The 26,286-nt window shown below is 40.7% G+C and overlaps 1 protein-coding gene across 2 annotated transcripts in view; it reads right to left on the reverse strand.

Annotated features, from left to right (window-relative positions):
* RAC2 (Rac family small GTPase 2) overlaps nucleotides 1–26,286 on the reverse strand; it is an 85,235-nt gene that overhangs the window by 3,655 nt on the left and 55,294 nt on the right. Inside the window, exons 4-7 of one of the 2 annotated variants that reach the window (XM_075832337.1) lie at nucleotides 22,024–22,086; nucleotides 14,352–14,511; nucleotides 6,721–6,854; nucleotides 4,838–4,920 (exon numbers count right to left, since the gene is read on the reverse strand). In XM_075832337.1, coding sequence (XP_075688452.1) covers nucleotides 6,724–6,854; nucleotides 14,352–14,511; nucleotides 22,024–22,086 — 354 coding nt within the window. In that variant the 3' untranslated portion in view covers nucleotides 4,838–4,920; nucleotides 6,721–6,723. Of the gene's footprint in view, nucleotides 1–4,837; nucleotides 4,921–6,720; nucleotides 6,855–14,351; nucleotides 14,512–22,023; nucleotides 22,087–26,286 lie in introns of those variants that run through there. The other variant, XM_075832336.1, reaches the window with a different exon arrangement.

Raw genomic sequence — 26,286 nt, forward strand, 5'->3', positions numbered from 1 at the left:
ACATAGGCTGCGTATTTGAGTTACAACAAACAAGAATCCCAAATATGCTTGTGTGCATGAGCCTCAATCTGGCAAATAATATAATCCAATGGCAAGGTTTTGACAGGAAGACATAATGCATATTCCCAAATTGCAATTATAATATGTCTTTTTGCAGCAACTTTTGCAAAACCGTGACTTTTCGCCCCGATTTAAGGCAAAATCACAACAACAAAAATTAGCAAATACACCCATGTAGTCGAGCTAAACAGTTTCGGAACAAAAAACTAGAAAATTATCAGACTTGGTACTAGTTGATAATAGAAAGGTAGCTGAGCTGCATCTAAGGTACTCGCTCAGAAGTATTGCTATCTAGAAGAAGGGAGGTGCTGGCATCAAATCCTAAAAATAAAGTTTTTATCTGTGTCTATAATTTAATGCTCATTCATTACCCTTTAGTATGTATGAAGGAAACACCTCATACACGTGAATTCCACCCATAACCTGGTCTGTCCTCTATTATAATCTCAACTATGTCTATTTTCATCTAGACCTTTAGAAACTGAAATTGCCCGTCATTTGTCCTTGAGTTTTAAAAAAATATAAAAACAATGAACGTCTTTATGAAAGTTTGTATTAGAAATGCTAATTCATGGCAAGACCTTTAACTCTAATACTTGCATCCCCAGAATGCAAAGCTGTAGTCCTAGTCTATCTCCTTAGTAGTCTTTTCTAGGTCATCTCAGCAGGCTTAAAGCAGGTAAACGCATATACCAAGTAGGATGAATAATATGCAAAGATTGAAATATTTTTGAATATTTACATGTATTTAAGCCTAGTGTACACAATCATAATGCATATGTAATGACAGGGATAGGGAAACAGACAAGTGAGCCCTAATCTACCCGCCACTCAGTCCCTGCCTACTTGCAACGACCCGCCCTAGGCGACGGGGTACAACTGGGCGACGGTCCCTACACTCAATAAGTGCACGACAGACAAGGAAACACAGAACAACAAGAGTAGTAAATGAGCCGAGTCAAACCAGGAGAGAAACAAGGTGCTAAACGTAGAGCAGGAGAGTAGTGAACAAGCCGAGTCAAAACAGGAGTGAACGAGGTACCAAATGCAGAGCAGAAGAGTAGTCAGTAAGCCAGGGTCAATACGAAGCAGGGACAAGTAGTTCAAGAAGCTGCAGCAGGGCCAGGAAACCAACAGAGAAGAATCACAAGCAAGGAGGAACAGGAAAGACAGGTATAAATAGACAGAGGGCGGGAGCTAGCTCCGTCTGGCCAGGCTGTGATAGGCTCTCCCACTCCTAAGCCTGCCATCCTGAGTGGTGGAAGATGGAGTCAGTCTCACAGACATAAAAGCAGGTTCAGACTGATTACCTATGGGCGTGGATACAGAAGCTGTGCCTGGCAGATCCTTAACAGCATATTACCAAGGACATGTCCTGTACAGATCTATAGTCTCAATCATTACAGGTTTCATACTGTATGTACATATATTTTCAATTTAGGATCATCCTTTATGAAAATTTTGTCCTGAAAAGAATGTGTTAATCATAGAAAAAAGTCAGATAAACGAATAGATACTTCTTGTATTACGAGTGCAGCAGTAATATTCATATGTTAAGAAAGGAAATGGATGAAGCCCAATACTAATAATGGCATATCTGAGAACAAGTGCATCAGTCGAAACAAGCAGTGTACCATGCACTATATCCTTCCACAACACACACGCCTGTTAGAGAATATGCCAAAATCAGCCTTACTCGGCTATTATGACTGGAAGCTTGCTCCCTTTTTTACCGGGAGAAACAAAAAATGTGGTGGCCTTCCAGCATATGGTGTTTGGAATGAATATCATTCCTATCACTGCATTTATGCATATAGCTTTGATTGCTATAGACATATTGATTATTAATACTTTTGGGCATGTGACCTCTTCTATATATTTTGTATAAATAGGAAAGTATTGTATCAGCACTACTCTCTCATCTATTGTGCACAGAGAGGTGGGGACCAAGAAGAGAAAATCAAAATTTGCCCCTGCATGTTGCTATCGAATGGAAACTCAACTACCCATCCTGAGCCTGGACACCTTGGCTCGTTCTCGCTTTTACTCACTCGGATATGGAGGTCATAGAGGGAATAAGAGCGGCCCCCGCTCTGGTGGAAATAGATTGTCTATGGCTGGCAGAGGCTTCCCCTTGCGTTAGCAGGGATTTAAAAAAAAAGCCAGACCCTCGGCGATCAGCTAATTGCCGAACCGGCTTCTTTTTGAAGGGGGTGTTTACTTCATGATAACCTTTTTGAGGGCATGATCTATGGGACCCTTTAACTTTCCATGTTTGCTAAACACGGAGACCTTTTTTCGCCAACAGATGTTTATTCCAACACCCTCATAAGCATGCATGCTTGGATCCGCAGAGCATGCATGTTTATTTCACAATGAAAACAAGCAGCTACCCGTCAACATTGTTAGCAGCTTATCTCCCAAGGATAAGGATCTGGCAATTAAACTGGCTGATAAGCTGCCCTCATACATATTAGATCATCAGCTGATCTCACCAATATTGGCATCCGGTGCCTCGGAGATGAATAAAGAAGTCTGAATTGGATATCAGGGTGTATGAAAAGTGAAGGAGATGGAGAGAATCATGACTAAACAACCTAGATCCCGCTTTGTGGTGAGAATCCAGTGATATCAGGTATATGCTCACTTCACAAAATCTATAGAGAATTAAAAATTCCACAAACAAAATTATTCGGCTATTATACAAGAAAATGTATACATTTCCTTAATATATCATAACAGCGTTCCAAAGGTAAAGCTTAAAGAATTCTACCGTAAAATAAAGATTAGAAAAGTCACCGGTTCATATAGATCTTTGATATTTTCCATATATATCTGTTTATGGGCATGCATTGTGCCAAGCAATATGGCCGTGAGCATCCAAATGGGTTATTACCCAGATATCCTGAAAGGCCAATCTGATTAGCTATGTAACAAGACATCTCCTTTTCTCATATTACTGTATAACTACCTATGATTAGTATTTGGGAGTCTGAAAAAGCTTGGTGAATACTCGTGTGGAAATTATAATGCCGATCACAATGTCAACCAGAAAGACATATAACAGAGACCATTGAATAGATTTTTTTTTTATAATTTGAAGGTTTCTAAACGTACAGATTTTTGGTTGAATATTGTTTCAAAATATAATATTAACGGGAGATTAAACAGGATGAAGCAATCACACCTAAGCTGTGCAAGCGTCTGTGTAGCCTGTCGTTTGAGTCACTATTTCATCTAAACAGCAATAAGCTGTACGGTGTACTACACAACACGCATACTAAGCCAGACATCTCAGGAAGACCGTGACTATGGAAAGAAAATAGTCTCTGCATGTTATCTGCTGCCGTATTGGGAACACAATTTATGAAAACGAACGCAGATATGAAGTGGAGTATAAAGAATGTATCTGTATGCTTTATGACATTATTTATCTGGATGCTATATACACTATTTATCTGGACACTATGTTATATGAGCATTATCTAAGTGTATGGATGATCTATACAGGTGGATATATTGTTTACGTACAAGATGGCAGATATTCAGAGTCCACATGAAAACACAGTCCATATTATAGTCTTTACTTCATATTTTCTATTAATAGGCATAAATTATATGACATTATTGGCAATGATTGACAGTAAACATATAGATAGAGATAAAAGAGCTGTATATACCTAAACGCATATGTAATATGTATTCACACGAACTCATTTGCTGACAGACGTATACAATTGTACACACAAACAACAACGAACACAGCGGACAAAACAGTATAATACTCCAGCGTTATATCAATCAGTAACCAGGTAACGGCTTCACATTGCTCAATGTCAGATTCACTTATAAAGTGTCCTTCTACTTAATTGCAAAAATCTTGTATCATGGTCTGCAGAACGAATGTTACCCTCAATGAAGGGTAACATTTATCCTGGGTATATGTGTAGTAGCAGAGAATCCTCCAGTGGGCTCAGGCTCTGACATGCTGAGCAGTAGACAAGCCCATTTGGAGTTGACTTTGGAGCCAATCACTTGAAATGGGGTTTACTGCATGTTCAATGATAACAAAAAGATTGTGATGAAATTAAAAGTGGGTCTGCAGCCTCCATCTGTATTGATGGGTGGTGGGACATAAGAATCATTCCTTTGGTGGAGCCCCAGTCCAATGCTGGCTAGGAGGGCTAAAAGGTAACAGCCACAGCAATGAAGACCAAATATAAGAAGAGATGGCGTCCCTTTTATTCCCTTAATTTCAAATGTCCTGGTCAAAGATCACCTTTAATCATTTCCCGCACTCCACCAAACTATTATGGCACGGACTCAGGAGCTGTGCCCGCGCCATCAGCAGCAGCTGTTAACTGTAACTTATACCAGACACCTTGGATTAGATTTGACTCTGATACCGGGTGTCTGATCCCCTCAGATGCCGCAGGCAATAATTTACAGGGAAAAAAAATCCTAAGAAGAGAAAATTAAAATAAACTTTTTTCCTTTTACACAATGTTTTATTGAAAAACATAAATAGAAGAAAAACTATGCATAATTGGTATTGCTGAATCCATAACAAGCCGTAATATATATATATTTTATTTATCCTGCAAAAAACAAGTCATCATGAAGCTACAATGACAGAAAAATAAAATGTTATGGCTTTTGTAATGTGGCGACACAAAAACAAATTATTTTGTAAAAAAAAAAAAAATTTATTGTTCAAAAGTAGTTAAACAGTAAAAAACTATATAAAGTTGGTATCAATATAATGCTTTGAACCGCAAATGAAAGTTAGCATATTATTTACAGATGCGTCTTTCTTTACCTTATATCTCAACAAATCCTGAGATGTGTGGTGCGAGAGAACTATTTTAAAAAAAAAACAAACATGATTTTGCGATACTCTGTCACGAGATGCCCATGCTATATGTGTCTATGTGTGGCCACCCAGTGGTCGTAATGTAAGTTGCAGCCTGTCAAGGGTTCTGCTATCATGTCACAAAATTGTATTGAATTGGCTTTATTAGAAATTGGAATCCTTAATCAAATTTAAGCAAATGTAATGGTGAACACATCTGTATAACGCATTAAATCCCAAAAATTATATGTACCCCAAAATGGTGCCAAAAAAACGAATTCTGCAAAAAACAAGCTCTTCATGTGGCTATGTCAATGGGAAAAAAAATAAAGTTGCAGAAGGCTGCACACTTTTTGTGTGACTTTTTTTGGGGGGGAAAAACGCATCTAAAAAAATTTTTGGGTAAAATAGTACATTCATTTTTTATGGTGTTTTATGTGGGATTTTTTGTAAATAGTGTGTTTGACTGATTGGGTTTCTTTCATTGAAAATCATGTGATTCCTCTTTGCAACATATTATTTATTCAGAGGAAATGCTACAAAAAAAAACGCTATAAAAAAAAACTTTTACACTTTGCATTTTTTTTAAAGAAGAAAAACAAAACCTATGGTAGTCTATGGGAGAAAAACGGCAATAACTGCTTGAAAACACATCAAACCAACCGTTGTATCGATTTTGAAAAACACTGAGCCAAAAATTGCTACCTAAAAAAACGCCATGTTTGTAGTGCGTACTTTATCTAAGGTTTGACAGCTAACATCTGGCCGCAGTGTTTCTCCCCCCAAAAAAAACCAGAACAAGAAACTCCAAGAGAAAGGCCACAAAAATCGTAAAAAGGTGTGAAGCCATCCTAACAGGGAATTACAATTAATGCTAAATTGAGTAATGTATTGGAAAAAAAAGTGCCACAATTGTATACTGAGGGTCTACAAAATGGTAAAAGTCAGAGTAATAGATTATTGGTTTTATTATTATGTTCATTATCACCATATGGACGCCATGACCCCTCTCTATGAGCCAGAGCGGAGAGCTGCTCACAAAAGAGAAGTTCTTGCTCTGGTGGACGTGGTCCATCGATGTGTTACAGGGTCAGCCATTAATGTGAATGGCCGCCATGTAATACATATCCCTGCAGTGGCTGTTGCATAGGAAATGGCTTGCCAGATTTTCCTGGGATATTTGCTAGGGGATCAGAGAAGCTGGACTTGTGTCAATCAGCTGATCACTGGGTCATCTTCTATTGAGATAACCCCTTTAAATTTGTTTGTAACCCTATAAACCTCTACGACCCCCCCAAAAGGGGTTTCCGGTCATTTGCAAATGAAAAGTTATGTAACCTTTGTGTATACTTGCAATTCTACACATTCTCTGCTTGCTATCAGTAAATGGAAAGTGATACATTTAGTGGCTGAAAAGTGTCCATGGTGCTGAAAGGCAGCTGAGCATTTGTTACAATGTATCAATCTAGGAAATCTTTCAAAACAGTCAACTGCAGCACAAATCTATCTCCCGTCCTGGTCTCCAGTTTGATAGTTTTAACCTACATAAGACTGGACAACTCTGTTTAAGAGACATGTCCTATCTTTCCACGGATCTGAGAATTGGGTCCGTTTTCACAGACCCGATTCACCCGCTAAAGTGAATGGGTCCGTGAAAACTGTCGGGTGCGACTCGGATGCCGTTAAACACGGCCCGAGTGGCACTCTGTCGTATGCTACTGCACTTAGTTTACTGATTTTTACAGTAACATAGAAAATAAAATATTAACTGACACTTTAGACATGAACAAGATATCGTTCTAGCTCACCTTTTACAGCAAGACGCATCCATGTTTCTTAGGGCGGGAGGGTGGCGGACATAACACTGCTCTAATAGCCTCATCAAACACTGTCTTAAGACCACGCTGTGTAAGAGCGGAGCACTCGAGATACTTCACAGACTCTGTAAAACACAAAAGCTTAAGAAAACGAGAAAAATAAAGTATTCTGATAATAAACGGAACGCAGGGAGGCACAAAAACGGATAAAGAAAAGAAAGAGATCGAAGGACAGTCTAGGTAAATAGTGTAAGTGAGCAGGATAGACAGCGGGCTGATGTATTATTTAGGGACCGTGGCTCTTTAGAGAGTTTACATTCAGACCTTGTCTTTGCTCAACCAAAAACAAGATCATTATCCATTCTTCTCAACAGCATCATTAGTCTTCTTTTTCAGTTTCCCACAGCTTGCTTTCATTAATCTTTTCTCCATGTGCCGATATCAAGAAGACATATAGGATTTATTTAACCCTGCTACAACCAAGATTCTTAACGTATGGCACATTCACCCCAAGAGGCATTACTAATACATTTAAAGGCGTATTGCGGTTTCAGCAAATAAAGTTTATCCATGGTATAGTGTAAATACACTTTCCGATATACTTTCTGTAACAATTCTACATGTGTTTTAAGATCTCTGCTTGGTTTCTATTGAATGAATGCAAGCAGAGATAAAAATCTGCAATGCTCATGTGATGATGTCACCAGATTCTCAAATCCCTATCTCCTATTGCATGTGATCGGTGCTGCAATGTAGATAACAGTAACGTTTTTTTTAATAAAAACTTTCATTTTTGGCCAAGTTATGAGCTATTTTATATATATATGCAAATGAGGTTTGAAATGGACAACTGTGCGTTTTGTTTTTCATTATGTCCAACTGGGCGTGTATTGTGTTTTTAACTGGGCGTGTTTACGTGTATGACGCTGACCAATCAGTGACCAGTCAGCATCATACACTCTACAGTACATTCATTTACACAGCAGCGATGTGCAGCCACATAAACAGAGATTAACGTTAATCAAGTGTCCTGATAATGAATATACATGACCTCCAGCCTGGACGTCATGTGTATTCAGAATCCTGACACTTCTGAATCTTTTCTTTGAGATTTCTAGCAAGGTAAACGAGATTTCGTTTTACTTGCTGGAAATCTCACAGAAAAGAGTCAGAAGTGTCAGGATTCTGAATACACATGACGTCCAGGCTGGATGATCATGTGTATTCATTATCAGGACACTTGATTAACGTTAATCTCTGTTTATGTGGCTGCACATCGCTGCTGTGTAAATGAATGTACTGTAGAGTGTATGATGCTGACTGGTCACTGATTGGTCAGTGTCATACACGTAAACACGCCCAGTTAAAAACACAATACACGCCCAGTTGGACATAACGAAAAAAAAACGCCCAGTTGTCCATTTCAAACCTCATTTGCATATATATAAAATAGCTCATAACTTGGCCAAAAATGAAAGTTTTTAAAAAAACAAAACGTTACTGTTATCTATATTGCAGCGCCGATCACATGCAATAGGAGATAGGGATTTGAGAATCTGGTGACAGAGCCTCTTTAATGCTTTCCAAACAAGGTAGTGTTAAAAATAGTTACGGCGCGGCAGGGCGGCGGTGCGCAAGGGGGGCCCCAGTTTGGGTAACAGCCCAGGGCCCATCTTCTACTTAATCCGCCACTGCACCGGGGTCCAGGGGCATTTCGCGTATTTGGCATTTAAACCTCCTGGCATCAATCAGGTGACTCTAAAGCAGTTGACAGACAGAATTTATGCTAGCCTGCATACACCCAAGTTTCAACCACCTTATGCAGGACATACCTGCTCCATCTCAATGGCCCTTTAGATGCTACTGATAAGAATAGATACTACGTGATTCGCTACGTGTTGTGAGTCAAGATTCCCTCCTTTGGTCTGTACTCTTTCCTCCTTTCTTTATGTGCCTGTTTTTGTGTGCTAATTAAATGTATTTTAGGGCTGCTAGTTTTCACAAATTGGCACTAGTACTTTAAGGCCTCATGCAGACGGCGGTGCCAGGAATCACGTCCGGCCGCAGCCCGCATTTTCGGGCCATTCTCCTGTACAAAATATGGGAGCACGGCCCCTAAAATACAAAAAGTAGGACATGCTCCATAATTCACGCCACAGTTCTATGGCCACGGACACCCTACCGTAGTGATACGGAAAGGTGTCTGCGGCCAATAGAACTGAACAGGTCTGTATTTGCGGACAGTATTGCGATCCGCAATTACGGAGATGTTTTACGGTCGTGTGCATGGGGTATTATTGATTGTTTCATGTTTATATGTATGTAGGAGGGTTAGGCCCTGTTCACACAGAGTTGTTTGCAGGCGGAAAAATCTGCCGCAAATTTTCTTCAGGAATTTTGAGGCAGATTTTGACCTGCCTGCACGCTGTTTGCAGCGTTTCTCGCATAGTTTTTCGGCTGTGACAATTGAGCGCCACGGGCAAAAAACGCAGCGAAAAACGCTTTCTCTGCCTCCCATTGATGTCAATGGGAAGTCAGAGACGTAAACGCCCAAAGATAGGGCAAATCAATTGGAGGCGATTTCTGCCGTTTTTTGGTGCGGTTTCTACATCAAAAACAGCGCCACAATACTCTATGTGAACTACCCCTTTTGTACTTTCCTGGAGGGATTTTATTTATCATCGGCTTGTCGTTTTCTCTTATGTTTTATTTTATTACATTTTTGATCAATAATAAAGATTTACACTATTTTATATCACATCCATTTTCCTGCCTGTTTGTTCATGGTAGGTTCACCAGGCAGGAAATTACATTGTTGTCCCTTGTCTATAGGAGAAGACACTTAAGCTTAGTCAAAAGGCAGAAAAGTGGAAATTTGAAGTGCCAAGACCCCTAAGTACTTGCTGGAGATTTCTGCAAAGTGCTAGATCAGGAAACCATTACAGGTCATGTGTGACTATTACATAAGATCTCAAGATATCCCACATGTTACAATTTCTTCTGGTTTCCATCTTCTGCTCTATTTTCCCTCCAGTCTTATAGTATGTCATGACAGTGATAAAATAGATTTTTAAACATTCAACTGTAAATTTGCATCTCCCATGTGAGTGCTATGTATAATTAATAAGAGATGTCAAAACTGTGAAATTGGGAAAGGATAAGCAGATGTCTTAAGTCATATAAATCCAGTTTCCATTAATTATCATAAATTCATTCAATTAGGCAAAATGCCAATAGAACACCAATTATAACCGATGTGTCTCAATTGGTTCCCAGGAAAATACGATTACTTTGAGCTCTTTGGGATGTGAATATTATTTATAGGACACAGGATATTTATGGCAGATCCATTATTATGCATGTAATTCAGTATTCTACATTGTATCTATTTTCCAATGTACATAACATCATTAATATAAAACTTTTTGATGTTATTTGTATTTACAGTAATGCATGGGCATGTTGCATTTCCTTCTACTGACATATTTAGAATGATTTTTACTACTTCTTAGACTCTGTTCACACTTGTGTAAGTTCTCTTCTGTCATGTGACTATTGTTTTTTGCGCAGAATGACATTCAAAGCATTCTGTGGTATTTTATCCAGTAAATAAATGGTTACCTAAAACCCTTTTAAGTCAATAGTGGTAAAAAAAACAACACAAAAAAAAACCTTTAAAATGATGCTGGTGTGACCAGTGCCTACCTGTGAATTATTGGAAATTAAAACTTATGTATGAGGCTGTAGAGAAAAAGCCTTTACTTACCCTAAATTTATAGTACGGATGTAGCGAAGTTTATCTTGATTGATAACTTGCTGCAGCGTGATATCAGACAACAAAAGCCATTCAAAAAGTCAAGTTAAAGTTTCTTGCCACTGTGTATTTAACGCGTTAAGACAAAAATGGCTACATCTGTGTATCCTATAACCTTTTATATAAGGGTATCTAGCAGTCCCCAATGAATATGTACAGTGATGACCAAACGGCAGATTGCAATCTACCAATAAAATTTCTTGGTCACCTGTTGACTTCAACACATAAGTGGGAAAACGACATCCTCAGTCCTCATTCAGACTAGCATGTGTCACATCAGTGTGCTGTCCGTTGAAATAACTGAGTGCTTACAGAGGAGAAACACGAATGAGAAAAACGTATGGTGCACGGAAACCTCACTTACAGTGATATCCATCAAAAATGGTAGAAGCAAATCTGACATGCTCATGTGAATACGGCCTCACAAGTTAGCATTTCGGAGTGCAAGTCCCTGAGAAATGCTCCGTGGAAAATAATAATATGAGGACTTGACGTTGGTGTGGAACAGTCCTTTTAGCTGGTGGGGGGTCTCCCTTACAGTAAGGGCAAAGCCACACGTGGCGGAATTGCTCTTGAATTCCGCTGCGGACACTCCGCAGCGTTAATCTGCAGCGGAGCCGTTTCTCCATTGCCTTCCACTTCTTTTTAGTAGGCTTCGTTTAGACGAGGCAGAAAATTCCGCTGCGGAGCATAGGCTGCGGAGCGGAATTTGGTGTCCGCAGCATGCAATGGCTGTTGCGGAGTTGTGGCGGACTGGTTGCGGACTCATGGCAGAATTTCTCCATTGACTTCAATGGAGATTCTAAATTCCGCAATGAAGTCCGCAGCTTTTTTGACATGACATTTCTTCATTCTGGCTGGACCTATGTATTTCTAGGTCTACAGCCAGACTGAGGAAGTCAATGGGGCTCCCGTTATTACGGGAGCGTTGCTAGGAGACGTCAGTAAATAGTCACTGTCCAGGGTGCTGAAAGAGTTAAGCGATCGGCAGTAACTGTTTCTGCACCCTGGACAGTGACTACCGATCCCAATATACAGCAACCTGTCAAAAAAATAGAAGTTCATACTTACCGAGAGCTCCCTGCTTCTGTCTCCAGTCTGGCTTCCCAGGATGACGTTTCAGTGTAAGTGACGGCTGCAGCCAATCACAGGCTGCAGCGGTCACATGGACTGCCGCGTCATTCAGGGAGGTCGGGCTGGATGCCGAAAGAGGGACGCGTCACCAAGACAACGGCCGGTAAGTATGAAATTCGTTTACTTTCACTAGGGAAAGTGCTGTCCCTTCTCTCTATCCTGCACTGATAGAGAGAAGGGAAGCACTTTTACCGCAGTCCGCAGCAGCTAGTCCGCATCAATTTACTGCACATTTTGGGCAGATCCGCCGCAGAATCTGCAACGCAGATTCTGTGCGGCATTGATGCGGACAGTTGCGGAGGAAATCCGCCACGTGTGGGCATGCCCTAATATGCACTCTGACATGTGCAGCCATGTTTTAAGAAGGAACTAACTGTAGCTGCCATCTCTGTTATTAGGGCACTCGGGCATCTGATAAAAAGAGCTGGCAAAAATTTGTAGCGGTGTCCATGTGCCACATGTGCTGGTTCTTTGAAAATTCAGACTTTGCAGAAAATAGTTTGACTACACCTGCCATGCTATATCCCCAGATCTATATGTAACTATTTATTATGGAATAAATTACAATAGATGGAGTTTGTAAGGGCGTAGTTGGGAGGAAATATTAGTACATTTCTGTGTGGTGAACCTAAGTAGATGGATGGGGTCTTATTTATCTCTGTATTTCTATCTACTTTATGTATCATCTGTCTCCCTAGAAGCACAGACAGGGTGTGGGGACAAGTTAATTTCCTGTCGCTTAAAAAGACATTTATATTACAGCTGAAATTCTCTTAATCCTGCAATAACTGGATCAGATGGATTTGGATATCAAATAATTTTTTGATTTGAGATAATAGGGTAGACAAAATTCCAGGAAGACAGAAAATATATTACTATTACTTTATTTTTTAATTAGAGGCGTCTCATAATTGGTTATGAATAGTCTGAATCGTCAGTGTTTTGTCTTGTGAGACTAAATTATTTTACATTTAGTGCTGGAAACAAATGCAGATTATCAAGTATGATCGTAAATTGAAAAAAAATTGCTGCTTCTGGATGTGCTGCAATGTCACGGAGCCCTTTGGATTGTTTGTCCCGGCGGGGCCAGCAGAGGGTGGTGTGAATCCACCTTGTCACCAAGGAATTTGCATTGGGGCTCATCTGGGGAGTGGGGTCTAAGGGAACTCCTGGTCTTCAACCTTTAACCCCTGTAAAGGGACTTTGCTGCAGGGGCACCCCAGGTCTTTACCCCTAGTATAGTCTCCCTTGATGACAGCCAACGTAACAGATGTAATGTGGTCTGGTAAGGCACAAAAATCTGGGCAGGCTGCAGAGGTTCATCACGGGTAATGTAGTAAAAGTTAAGGGCAGGCGGCTAGGTTCGTCATGGGTATCGTAGAAAAGGGTCAGGACAGACGGCAGGCACAGATGGTCAAAAGTATAACCAGAGGTCTAACACGGAAATCCAAACACTAGTAAGCAGTAGAACTTCTTGGAACACGAGATGAACCAAATGGCTCTGGCAATGAGTTCCAGAGAAAGAAGGCCTTTTATGCCCAGGGACAGCTGGGAGAAATAATTTTGGCATGTGCTGGCCCTTTAAGAAAGCACAAGGATCTAGCGTAGAGCATCGGCAGCTAGAGCAGCCGCCAGATGCTAGCTGGAAGCAGATGTGCGGCGTTGACTAGGACACCTGGGAAAGGTGAGTAAAACGCGGGTAGAAGGGGGCCTGACATGCTGCAATCAAATACACGTAATGCTGGAGATACGTATCAGCTTTTAATTATTTTATTTTATATTAGTAGGTGTACCATAACCAACCGGTTTTGGGACATCTTCATGGTATTATTGACCACGAAGAAGTTATCCTTTATGTTCAATTATTGTTCACCTACTAATCTAAAATACATTTTTTTAAAGCTGATACGTACCTCCAGTGTCACGTGGATTTAAATCTTTAGTAACCTTCTTTTGTTTCAATAACACATCACAATGACCATGAACAAAATTGTATCCACTGGATGTAAACAATGATTGTTCGTACTGAATAGAACAAGCAGAGATCTTGAAAACCGCGATGAATTAATACAGAAAGTATATTGAAGAATTGTGACAAATAATTATACAAAGAAACAACATTAATTTGTTGAAACAGGGCAGACCCTTTAACCCGTTAGTGACCGGCCCATAGTGTCGGTCACTAACGGGCCTTATTCCGATGCCACAGACTTTTTACGTCGCGGCATTGGAATAAGTAAACAGAGCAGGGAACTGTCAAATCTCCCTGCTCTCAGCTGCCAGACGTAGCTGAGGGCTGGGAGCGTCCCTGCTCTGCCGGGTGAGATCGATATTAGTATCGATCTCACCCGTTTAAACCCTCAGATTCGGTGCTCAATATCGTGCACCGCATCTGAGGGGTTTTGGAGAGAGGGAGGGAGCTCCCTCTCATCCTACTGACACCCGGTGATACACCCTACAAGAGTGGCACCTGCTCTGGCAGACACAGTGTATACATGCATTACATTATATGATAATGGTACATTCCTCTGCAGCAAGCCCCCCCGGCAACAACAGCAAATCGCCAAGAGTTAGAGAAGCCGGAAAGGGGTTGCCTTCATGAGACGACCCCTTTAATGACCTGAGCTCTCTGTACAGGATATTTCTTCAGTCCAATATCAAAGATGAAACTTACCAATCTCCTTGGCTAAAGCCAAGCCCTGTGGGTAAGAAATGGGTGCCAACTTCTTTTCTTTAAGCTTCTCAATAGTTTCTTTTTCATCACGTAGATCAAGCTTGGTGCCAACAAGGATTATCGGGGTGCTTGGGCAATGGTGTCTGACTTCTGGAAACCACTGCAAAAAATACAAAAGTTAAACCATTCATTAAACACATATCACCTGAGTTATTATTGTAAAAAAAATAATTGTAATATAGAAAATGCCGACAGCTCGATTTTTTCCAAGTTTACTATTTTATGAAATTGCAGACTTAACTCCCACTAAAACGCCTCATTTGTCAAGTCACAGAGTAGCGACTCTCGAGCTAAGCACTTGTCATCTAAATTAGTAGGTAAGCAAATGCTCCAAGGAAATATAAAAAAAATCAACATTTATTTAAGCCTGTCATAGCAGCCAATTATAAGCCTCCAAAAGCTTAATTAAAATTGGATTTTTATATATCCATGGAGCACTGACTGACCTACTAATTCTTATTTTAATGACAGTGCCATATGTTTCATTGTTGTTCATATAGACAGAGCAAATATTATTGCATGAGAATCCACAGGTTGTAATGGAGGCAATAAATGGCTGATCTTGATAGTATGGGCGCCAAATAAAAACAGCATAGTCTTCTTCTCGGTTAGGAAATCATATATCATTCACATGCAGAAAACATACATTTTTCAGTTTCTTGACATTTACATTCAAATTAATGGGATGACTAATAAAAACATTTGGGGTTAATTGTCTAACTGTCCAACCATATCATCATTGGGCAATTTCCTTAAAGGAACAGTGTCATCACATTTTTTTTTAAAATATGTTAAAGATGTTAGTGCTTTATTAAAAACGTTTATATTTATTTGTGTGTTTGTGTTTTACTTTTTCTTATTTTTACACTTTTTCTTCCCTATGGGGGCTGCCATTTTTTTTTCCCATTTCTGTATGTGTCGATTAACGACACATACAGACATGGAATACGGCAGCCACAGTCCCATAGGGACTGCGAACGGGGCCCGTTCCATCCACTAACATGTACGCCGTCTGTGTGGGAACTGCGCATGCGCCGCTCCCACACAGTCCAATTTGAAATGCGCGCCGTCCGGTGCCATTTTCCTGTGGACCGGAAGTCGCGGCCGGACAGTAAGATTACTACTTCCGGTCGCGGCTTCCGGACTTGTGCACTTGGACCAGCGGCAGCAGACGGAGCGGACGGGCCGGAGGGAGCCGCGGCAGCAGGAGCAGGTAAGAGATTTATATGTATGTTCGTGTTTGTGTACGTTTACTACTGTATGTAAACCTACTACACTGTGTGTTAGCTCAAAAAATGGCGACACACAGTGTAGGAGGTTAGACCGTTCAAACCCCTCGTTTATCCCGGCACTAGCCAGGATAAAGGAGGGGGGGGATGCTGAGAGCTCTCTAGAGCGAGGGCTTTTTACCCAATTTTGCAATGCTGCAATTTTGGGAATAGCTCCATCTAGTGACCAGCAATGGGAAATATTATAAATTAGAATTCATTTATAATATTTCCTGACTCGTGAAAAAAATGAAAAAAAAATTTGAACTATGTTTAATTACCTACACACTAAATGTTTAATTAAAAAAAAAACAACATGTTTTTCTGGCAACACATTCCCTTTAAATGTTGGAAATAGGATGACTGATTGAGGTGACAGTATATGTATTTTCATCTCTTTACTGCTCTGCATACTACAGGAAGGGTCTTCTCTCTTCACATTCCTCCTTCCCTCCCCATAGAAGCATAGCCACAGCTGTGGGGCATTAGGGGCAGGCAGTGGGGACATCTGGGGCTGAGGAGCTGAGTGGGGTATTTTAGGACTGAGGGACTGCATAAAGGCGTCTGAGTCATTTATGGTGCATCTTTAACTTGCAAACACTGTAAAGGGAACATTGGGGGTAAAACAGGCACAGGTACACCACAATAACGGGCTTCTTTAAATATTGCTGTGGTCCTTTTTACTGCTGGGGGGGAGGGATTACCTCTTCAAACAGTAACAAAAAAAAAAAAAATGGGCCTCCTTTAGGAAATCATGTAGAAAATATATTTACATAGTGTCCTTAACCCCTTAAGGACACAGCCTGTTTTGGCCTTCAGGACACAGCCGATTTTTTCAAATCTGACATGTGTCACTTTATGTGGTAATGCAGCAAATCCACAGAGAAAAAAAGGACCAAACGGCGCTGCTCGTGAAGAATGTCAGATGGAATATGATATATAAATAAATAGTAGATTTATTGAGAAGGAGTAGGCTACGCGTTTCGACGCCGGACCGTCTTGATTGATTGGCCTGATGAAGACGCCGGTCCAGCGTCGAAACGCGTAGCCTACTCCTCAATAAATCTACTATTTATTTATATATCATATTCCATCTGACATTCTTCACGAGCAACGCCGTTTGGTCCTTTTTTTCTCTGTGGATTTGCAGTATTTCTTGACAACAAACCTGTTTGATTGTGCACGGATCTGGCAGCAGCTCTTATACGTTTGTGACATCTAACCGGTGTCCATAACCCTAGGTGAGAAAATTTCTCTTTTATTGTCCCTTGGTTTTATCGCTCTTATTTTGCACTATGTGGCGCCGTGTCTGTTTTATTTGCTTTCAGTTTATGTGGTAATAACTTGGGAATGCCTTCACCTAGCCAAGCGATTCTGAGACCGTTTTCTCGTGACATATTGTACTTGATGTCAGTAAAAAAAAATTGGTCGATAAATTCAGTATTTATTTGTAAAGAAACACCAAAATTTAGAGAAAATGTGTACAAATTTTCATTTTTCTTAATTTAAATGTATTTGCTTGTAAGACAGATAGTAATATCACACAAAATAGTTACTAATTAACATCCCCCACATGTCTACTTTATGTTTGCATTGTTTTTTGAACGTCCTTTTATTTTTCTAGGACGTTACAAGGCTTAGAACTTTAGCAGCAATTTCTCACATTTTCAAGAAAATTTCAAAAGGAGATTTTTACAGCGCCAGTTCAGTTTTAAAGTGGTTTTGAGGACCTTATATATTAGAAAGTCCTCATAAATTACCCCATTTTAAAAAATGCACCCCTCAAATTATTCAAAACAGCATTCAAAAAATGTCTTAACCCTTTAGGCGTTTCACAGGAATTAACGCAAAATAGATGTGAAATGTACTAATTTCATTTTTTTTTTTGCCAAAATTAATTTGTAATAAAACATTTAGTACCACAGAAAGTTTCAGCCAAGAATTGAAACTCCATATTTATTACCCCGATTCTACAGTTTTTAGAAATATCCCACATGTGGCCCTAGTGTCCTCTTGGACTGAAACACGGACCTCAGAAGCAAAGGAGCACCTAGAGGATTTTGGGGCCCCTTTTTTTAGAATATATTTTAGGCACCATGTCAGGTTTGAAGAGGTCTTGTGGTGCCAAAACAGTGGAAAGAGCCCAAAAGTGACCCTATTTTGGAAACTACACCCCTCAGGAAAATCATCGAGGGGTATAGTTAGTATTTTAACCCCACAGATTTTTTGCTAAATTTAAGGCAATAGTCTGTAAAATTGAAAATCCGCCTTTTTTCTGAAAAAACTTAGAATTTTTACATTTTTACAAGGAATAAAGGAGAAAAAGAACCACAACGTTTGTAAAGCAATTTCTCCCGATTACGGCAATACCCTATATGTGATAATAAACTGCTGTTTGGACCCACAGCAGAGCTCAGAAGGGAAACAGTGCCATTTGGATTTTGAAGTACACATTTTGCTTGAATGATTTTCGGTGCCATGTCGCGTTTGCAACGTCCTGGAGGGGCCAAATTAGTGGAAACCACCCAGAAGTGACCCCATTTTGGAAACTACACCCCTCAAGGAATTTTCCTAGGGGTATAGTTAGCAATTTGACCCCACAGGTTTTTTTGCTGACTTTAGTGGAATTAGGCCGTGAAAATGAAAATCGACATTTTTTTCTAATAAAATGTTGAAATTTTTTATTTTTACAAGGCATGCAGGAGAAAACGCACCCCAACATCTGAAAAGTAATTTTTCCCAATTATGGCAATACCCCATAAGTGGTCATAAACTGCTGTTTGGACACATGACAGGGGTCAAAAGGGAAGGAGAACCATTTGGAGCACAAATTTAGCTGGAATGGTTTTCTGGTGCCATGTCACATTTGCTAAGTGCCTGCGGGATCAAAACAGTAGGAACCCCCCAAAAGTGACCCAATTTTGGAAACTACACCCCTTAAGGAATCTATCTAGGGGTATAGTAAGCATTTAGACCCCACTGGTCTTGTGCAAAATGTATTGGAATTAGGCCATAAAAATGAATATCAGCGTTTTTTTCACAAAAAAGTTGAATTTTTTCATTTTCACAAGGGATAAAGAGGAAAAAACACCCCAACATTTATAAAGCAATTTCTCCAGAGTACGGCAATACCCCAAATGTGGTAATAAATTGCTGTTTGGACACACAGCAGGGCTCAGAAAGGCAGGAGCGCTATTTGGCATACAGATTTTGCTGGCTTGGATTTTGGGCGCCATGTCGCATTTGCAAAACCCTGAGGTACCAGAGTACAGTAGAAGCCCCCAAGAAGTGACCCCATTTTAGAAACTACACCCCTCAAGGCATTTAATGTTTGCCTGGACATATGACAGAGCTCAGAATTGAAGAGCAACATGTGCATTTGAGGTCCATTTTGGTGATTTTCACAGCATTGCCCACAATTGCAGGGCTCTGAGGTCAAATAGCAAAACAAACCCACAAGTAGTGACCCCTATTTTGGAAACGACACCCCTTGAGGCATTTTAGGGGGTGTGGTGAGCATTTTGCCCCCACAGGTGTTTTTCCATCAGTAATTAATGCGCAGCGGATGGTGCAAAGGTAAAATTGCTATTTTAGTGCGCAATATGTTGTGCCACTGAAGACACACATCTCATAGACTCCTAAGCTGGTTCCCTCGGGTATGGCGATGCCATATATGTGGACGTAAACTGCTGTTTGGGCATGCTGTAGGGTTCAAAAGTGAGGGAGCGGCATTTGTTTTTTGGAGCGCAAATTTTGCTTGGCAGTTGTTTTGTTTGGGGTTTTGCTGGTATTTCAGTTTGTAATGTGGGGGCATATGTAAGCTGTGCGGAGAACATCAGGGTATATGTAATCTGTGAGGGGTACATCAGGGCATAATAAGAGGGTATAATAATGCGGTAAATAAATAATATTTTGGAGATATGTGTCCGAAATATTGCGGGACAGGTTGTAGTTTTTATTGGTACCATTTTGGGGTACATGTGACTTTATGATCACTTGTGTACTGTTTTTAACATTTTCACTTTTTTACCAATAATAAAAAGGTTTATTATAGGAAAAAAGGCAGTGTTTGTTTTTATTAACTTGAAACTTTTATTTTTACACTTTTATGAAACTTTTTTCAGCTTTTTTTTTTGTCCCACTAGGGGACTTGAGGTCCTTCACCTCTGATCTTTACTCTAATGCATTGCACTACCCACATAGTGCAATGCATTAGAGCTGTCAGTCATTCAATGACAGCAAGCCTATTAGGTCACGTCTGTGGACGGGGCCTAATAGGCTATCATACGTGGCAGACCAGGATGCCATTATTAGTCCTCCGGTTACCAAAGCAGCAATCGGATTAGTCACGATAACATCGTGTCGATGTCGATCGCTACAAACCACTAAGATGCCGCGATCGCGGCATCTGAGGTGTTAATGGCAGGGATCAGAGCTAGCTCCGTTCCCTGCCATTACAGCACGGTGTCAGATGTAACATACAGCTGACACCAACGGCTGATGTCGCAGGCTCAGCTTCTGAGCCTGCGACATCTTGAAATTGCGGCCGAACGCCTTTTAGGCCCCGCCTCTGGGTGGGACCTAGCAGGCTTCCGTACATGGCAGACGGGAGGCCATTGTTAGGCTTCCAGTCTGCCGGGGCAGTCATCAGAACCCCGTGATTTCATTGCAGGGTTCCGATCGACTTGTAAACAGCATAGATGCAGCTCTCGGTTTTGAGGGCTGCATCTAAGGGGTTAATCGGCCGGATCGGAGGCTAGCTCCGGTCCTGGCCTTGAAGCAGTGATAGCATTAAGCTATCACCGCTTTAAAATTGTGTCTGCAGACGTGTCTGCCGAAACAGTGCCCTGTTAATGCTGTGACGTAATAGTCCGTCAGTTTGCGTTAACAGGACAAATCCTGTGACCGACTAGTACGTCACATAGCGGGAAGGGGTTAAAGGGGGTTGTCCGGTTTCAGCAAATAAATGTTATTTTTTTGGATAATTAAAAGTTACGCAATTTTCCAATATACTTTCTGTATTAATTTCTCACGGTTTTTAAGATCTCTGCTTTTTTTTATTCAGTAGGAACATTCCAGAGAATAAAATTATGTCCATGGTCATGTGATTATCACATGAACAAGGACAGAATTTTATCCACTGGAAGTAAACAATGAATGTTCCTACTGAATAAAAAAAAGCAGAGATCTTAAAAACCGTGAAAAATTAATACAGAAAGTATATTGGAAAATTGCGTAACTTTTAATTATAGAAAAACTAACATTAACTTGCTGAATATATCTCTGGAATGGCCAATAACTTAGCAACCAGAAGCCTCAAACAGTATCTCTCATACTATCATCCCATCTGTAAAAATACTTTAAAATTAAATTAAATTAATGCATCAAAGGAGGCTTTGACTGTCATGGATGAACCATTGTATAAGATTTTTCTATGTAAAGTTGGGGGAAATGAAACATTAAATGCACCGTTGTGGCTGAAGGCAATATTCTTTATTGAATTATTAAAAGCTGTAAATCTGGTATTGTTGAAAATTTGATTGCGATTTAAATAAAAATGTCTGTATCACCTGACCAAAATAGGAGATGTGAGTGACAACGTGAAGAATTGTTCAATAACATGGTGCAGACTGCTGTAGCCAATAATAATCAATCAGATTGATTATTCCATATAGCAGTCAATATAAAATAAAAGTACATTTATGTCTGGCTGCCGTAGGATGCAGAACATATTAATTACATTTAAATTTCCCTGAGAATAAGGTCACAAAACAGGTAACAATTTTATCCACCTATAATAATTCAGAAATATCAGCAATAAATACCTCCACACAAAACACAGCATTATGGTATTACTATATGACGCGACATACAGATGTGTCCTTCCTTACCTTTCCTCATATTTTAACATATCCTGAGATGTTTAGCGCAAGATGACCAGATTTTAAAAAAAAACCACATGATTTCGCGCTACCATTTCATGCGAGGTCTATGCTATGAGTGTCGATGTGTGGCCACCTGGTGGTTGTGATGTGCATAGCAGCCTGTAAAGGATTTTGCTAGCATGTCGCGATATTGTATTGAATTTGTTGCATGAGAAATTAAAGTTTTTAAAGGTTAGCTGTCATTTCATACAAATTTTGACGTACCATGTCAAATGTTTTGATCCATCATTTTCTTATTATAGATATTGGACTTCAAGTCCTATCAAAACTGTCTCAGAAAAAAAAATATGTTTGGCTATATCAACCAATGTTTTGATGGTGTGATGTGATGTAAGCAGAGCCTAATATGAACAACATTATTATATATTTATTAATAAATTAATGTATAAAAGTTCTTACCTTTGCTCGCACATTTTCATAGGATGCTGGACTCACCAATGAAAAACATATAAGGAAAACATCCTACAGGAAAAAAAAATCACGTTAACATTAATGTGAGAATTCCTGTAGCCCTAGAGCACAGCACGTGGTATACGTAGAAGTGTTTTTCCATACCCAGTCCCCAGAAATATATTAATTTATCTTCCATATCTCGTAGACATGTCTAACGGTGTCATGTAATCTCTTTTCCATCAATCAACATTCCATGTGTGGTTTTAACTATCTTAACATTATTGAGTCACAGACCGCCTTTACGATGACAAATTAGCTTTTTATAATGTGGCTTGACCATCCCTCATAAAACTGACTAAATAGCTTTTTCTGCTTATTTGCCATTTCACACCAGCTCTATAGAGTGCTATGTTCAAGGTGGAGTTAAAGTCTTCAAGGAAAACGACAAGAAATGCATAAAAACACCCTTTAGTGTACATCAAAAATGTGAAAAACAATACCTGACTACTATGCAATGAACACTTGAACCTACATGTCCGAAGCCTGGGACTGCTCTACTTTTAGGCAGGTGTATAGTTGGCTTCAATATGGGCAAACGTGTGTACTTTTCCTGAAATTTGTTCCCATTCCGTTCCGAAATCGGCGTCAGTTTCGATTCAATCAGAAATAAAAATCGCTGTGAATCAAAGTGCCCGGATTTCCCTGAAAGCTCGTGTCTGACTCTCTGGTGTCGACTAGGACTCTACGTACGTTAAATTGAACCTCTTTCAAGCGCTTTTACGCCAAGCCTGCATGTAATGTCAAAGTGACAGCAACATATTTGGGTAGTGGGAGGGATAACCGCATTGCATTTTGTGACGGCTGCCTGCAAAGCATTCTAGATAAGCCCGTCCAAGGCCTCGTGACAGTGTGCAAAGTGACTATGACTGCACACAGTTTTAGGCCTCATTTACACGAGCGTATTATACGCGCGTGCGACGCGCGTGCTTTTCACGCGTGTCGTACGCACCTATAATAGTCTATGGGGCTGTTTAGACGATGCGTGAATTTTGCGCTGCGTGAGTGCGTTGCGTAAAACTCACGACATGTTCTATATTCTTGCGTTTTTCACGCAACACGCACCCATTGACTTCAATGGGTGCGTGAAAACAACGCATGCCACACGGACGGTCCTGCGTTGCATGCGCGAAAATCACGCAAGAGCTGTCAAACTCCTGAATGTAAACAGAAAAGCACCACGTGCTTTTCTGTTTACAAACATCCAAACGGAGTGTCAAATTCGAGATGAGCGCACCGAACTTCACCGGGTTCGGCCAAACTCGTTTTGACCGAAACCGGTAAAAAATGTTCGGGTACGCGACGTCAGGAGACAGTCACTGTCCACGGTGCTGAAAGCGTTAAACTGGTTCAGCACCATGGACAGTGACTTCCGCTCCGAAAATCCATGAACCTGTAAAAAAAAAAAGACGTTCTGACTTACCGATAACTCCGGTCCGACCTCCCGGGATGACAGTTTAGTCCAAGTGACAGCTGCAGCCAATCACAGGCCAAGCACAGACTGCAGCCAATCACAGGCTGCAGCGGTCTCATGGACTGCGGCGTCATCCTGGGAGGTGGGGCCGGATGACAAGAGAGGGACGCGTCACCAAGGCAACGGCCGGGAGCCCGGACTGGGGGAAGCAGGAAGTTCTTGGTAAGTATGAAAGTCTTTTTTTATTCACAGGTTGGTGTATATTGTGTTCGGCATTCACTGTCGAGGGTGCTGAAAGAGTTACTGCCGATCAGTTAGCTCTTTCAGCACCTTGGACAGTGACGGGCGTCGACTAGCCTCATCTCTATGATGGCGGCTGCGTGAAAATCACGCAGCCGCGCATCATACACGGATGACACACGGAGCTGCCAAGTGCCTTTTGCGCGCGCAAAACGCAGCGTTTTTTGCGCGCGCAAAACGCACACGCTCGTGTAAATGAGGCCTTAATGCTGTTTCTGTGGCAGTTTTTAGCTCAGCTTTTTGAGCCAAAGCCAGAACGAAAAGGTATAAAAAATACATATATCTAATTTCTTTTGCATCCATTTCTGTGTTTGGCTCCATACCTGAGCTAAAAACTAGAAAAAAAACTGCATCAAAAATGTGTTTGTGATCCCGGCCTTAGGGTATATTCACACATAGCAAATTTCTTGCAGAAATTTCAGCGACTGTCCCATACATTTGAATGCGGTTTTCAGAAATTCATGCACATGCTGCAAAAACCTCATTCAGTCTCATAATCGCATAATGCCACCTTCCCACAGGGTTTTTGTCTGACTTGTCTGAACTGCATGAAAAATGCATATGTAAGGTCCGGATCACACAATTGCTGTTTTGATGCTGTTTTTGGGCTACATTTTTGAGCCAAATATAGGAATGAAAAAAACTATCACTGAAGATTAGGTAGAAATTCCACTGTAAACAAGTGTATCACTGAGACCCGTAGAGGAAAAATGAATATTGGGAATAATAAAATCTAACTTTTATTAGATGTGCATTAAAAGAATAAGTGGCATTCTAAGTGACCAATCATGTGGTCACCTTGGATAAACAACAGAAGTCTACCCAGATAGACACTAGTATTGAAAGTTCAGCAAGGAGTACTACAAGTCCCAGAGGAACACGTAGAAACGTTGCAATGTGCTGAATAGTCAATAACACACAAATAAGCGCACTAGGGCTAAAGTGAGGTCACCAAGAGTGAAGAAAGGGGCAATAGTAAGGAATTTGTGTCCACTATTAGGTTATGTTCACACGGCCTATTTTCGGCTGTTTTTCGGGCCGTAAACGCCCCAAAAAACGGCAGAAAAATCGGAAGCAGAACGCCTCCACACATCTGTCCATTGATTTCAATGGGAAAAAACGGCTGCGTAAAAATACGGCCGCAAAAAAGTGCAGGTCACATCTTGGGACGTTTTTGGAGCCGTTTTTCATTGACTCTATAGAAAACAGCTCCAAAAACGGCCGTAAAAAAACGCTGCGAAAATCGTGAGTGGCTCAAAAAACGTCTGAAAATCAGGAGCTGTTTTCCCTTGAAAACAGCTCCGTATTTTCAGACGTTTGAGTTTGTGTGTGAACATACCCTTAGGTTAAGGCCGCACGGTGCGTCGTTGATGCGGTTTTGTTGCGTTTGAAAACCGCATGCGGTCAACTGCATGTGTTTTTTTGTCTCTTAGGGTATGTTCACACGGCCAAATTTCAGACGTATACGAGGCGTATTATGCCTCGTTTTACGTCTGAAAATAGGGCTACAATACGTCGGCAAACATCTGCCCATTCATTTGAATGGGTTTGCCGACGTACTGTGCAGACGACCTGTTATTTACGCGTCGTCGTTTGACAGCTGTCAAACGACGACTCGTAAAAATACAGCCTCGTCAAAAGAAGTGCAGGACACTTCTTTGGACGTTTTTGGAGCTGTTTTCTCATAGACTCCAATGAAAACAGCTCCAAAAACGGACGTAAAAAACGCCGCGAAAACGGCGTGAAAACGCCGCGAAAAATGCGAGTTGGTAAAAAAACGTCTGAAAAGCAGGGTCTGTTTTCCCTTGAAAACAGCTCTGGATTTTCAGACGTTTTTGTTGACTACGTGTGAACATACCCTGTTTGCCGACGTATTGCAGCCCTATTTTCAGACGTAAAACGAGGCAGAATACGCCTCGTATACGTCTGAAATTTGGCCGTGTGAACATACCCTTAGTAAAAACGCAAGCAGTTCAGCAAACAACATTGGCAGCGCAGTCACTAACTGCATGCGGTCGGACATTATGAAGATGCAGTTAACTGCACAAAATCCACATTGTAATATAATAGCAGCAGTCTGACCATAACCAAAATTTCACCATTGACTTCTATTGAAAATTGACTTGCTGCAGTTTAAAAACGCAACATAAACGCAACATGACTACACCGTGTGGCCTTAGGGTTTGTTCACACGCAAACTCAAAAACGTCTGACAATACGGATCTGTTTTCAAGGGAAAACAGCTCCTGATTTTCAGACATTTTTTAAGCCACTCACGATTTTTGCGGCGTATTTTGCGGACGTTATTGGAGCTGCTTTTCAATGAAAAATGGCTCCAAAAACGTCCCAAGAAGTGACATGCACTTCTTTTTCGCGACCGTCTTTTTACGCGCCGTATTTTGACAGCGACGCGTAAAATAAGGCCGCGGTTTTTCAGGCATAACACACGCCTGGTTTTGAGCCGTTTTTCATAGACTATGTAGAAAAACAGCTCCAAA

Source organism: Rhinoderma darwinii, chromosome 7 (assembly GCF_050947455.1).
Source record: "Rhinoderma darwinii isolate aRhiDar2 chromosome 7, aRhiDar2.hap1, whole genome shotgun sequence".
Lineage (NCBI taxonomy): Eukaryota > Metazoa > Chordata > Amphibia > Anura > Rhinodermatidae > Rhinoderma > Rhinoderma darwinii.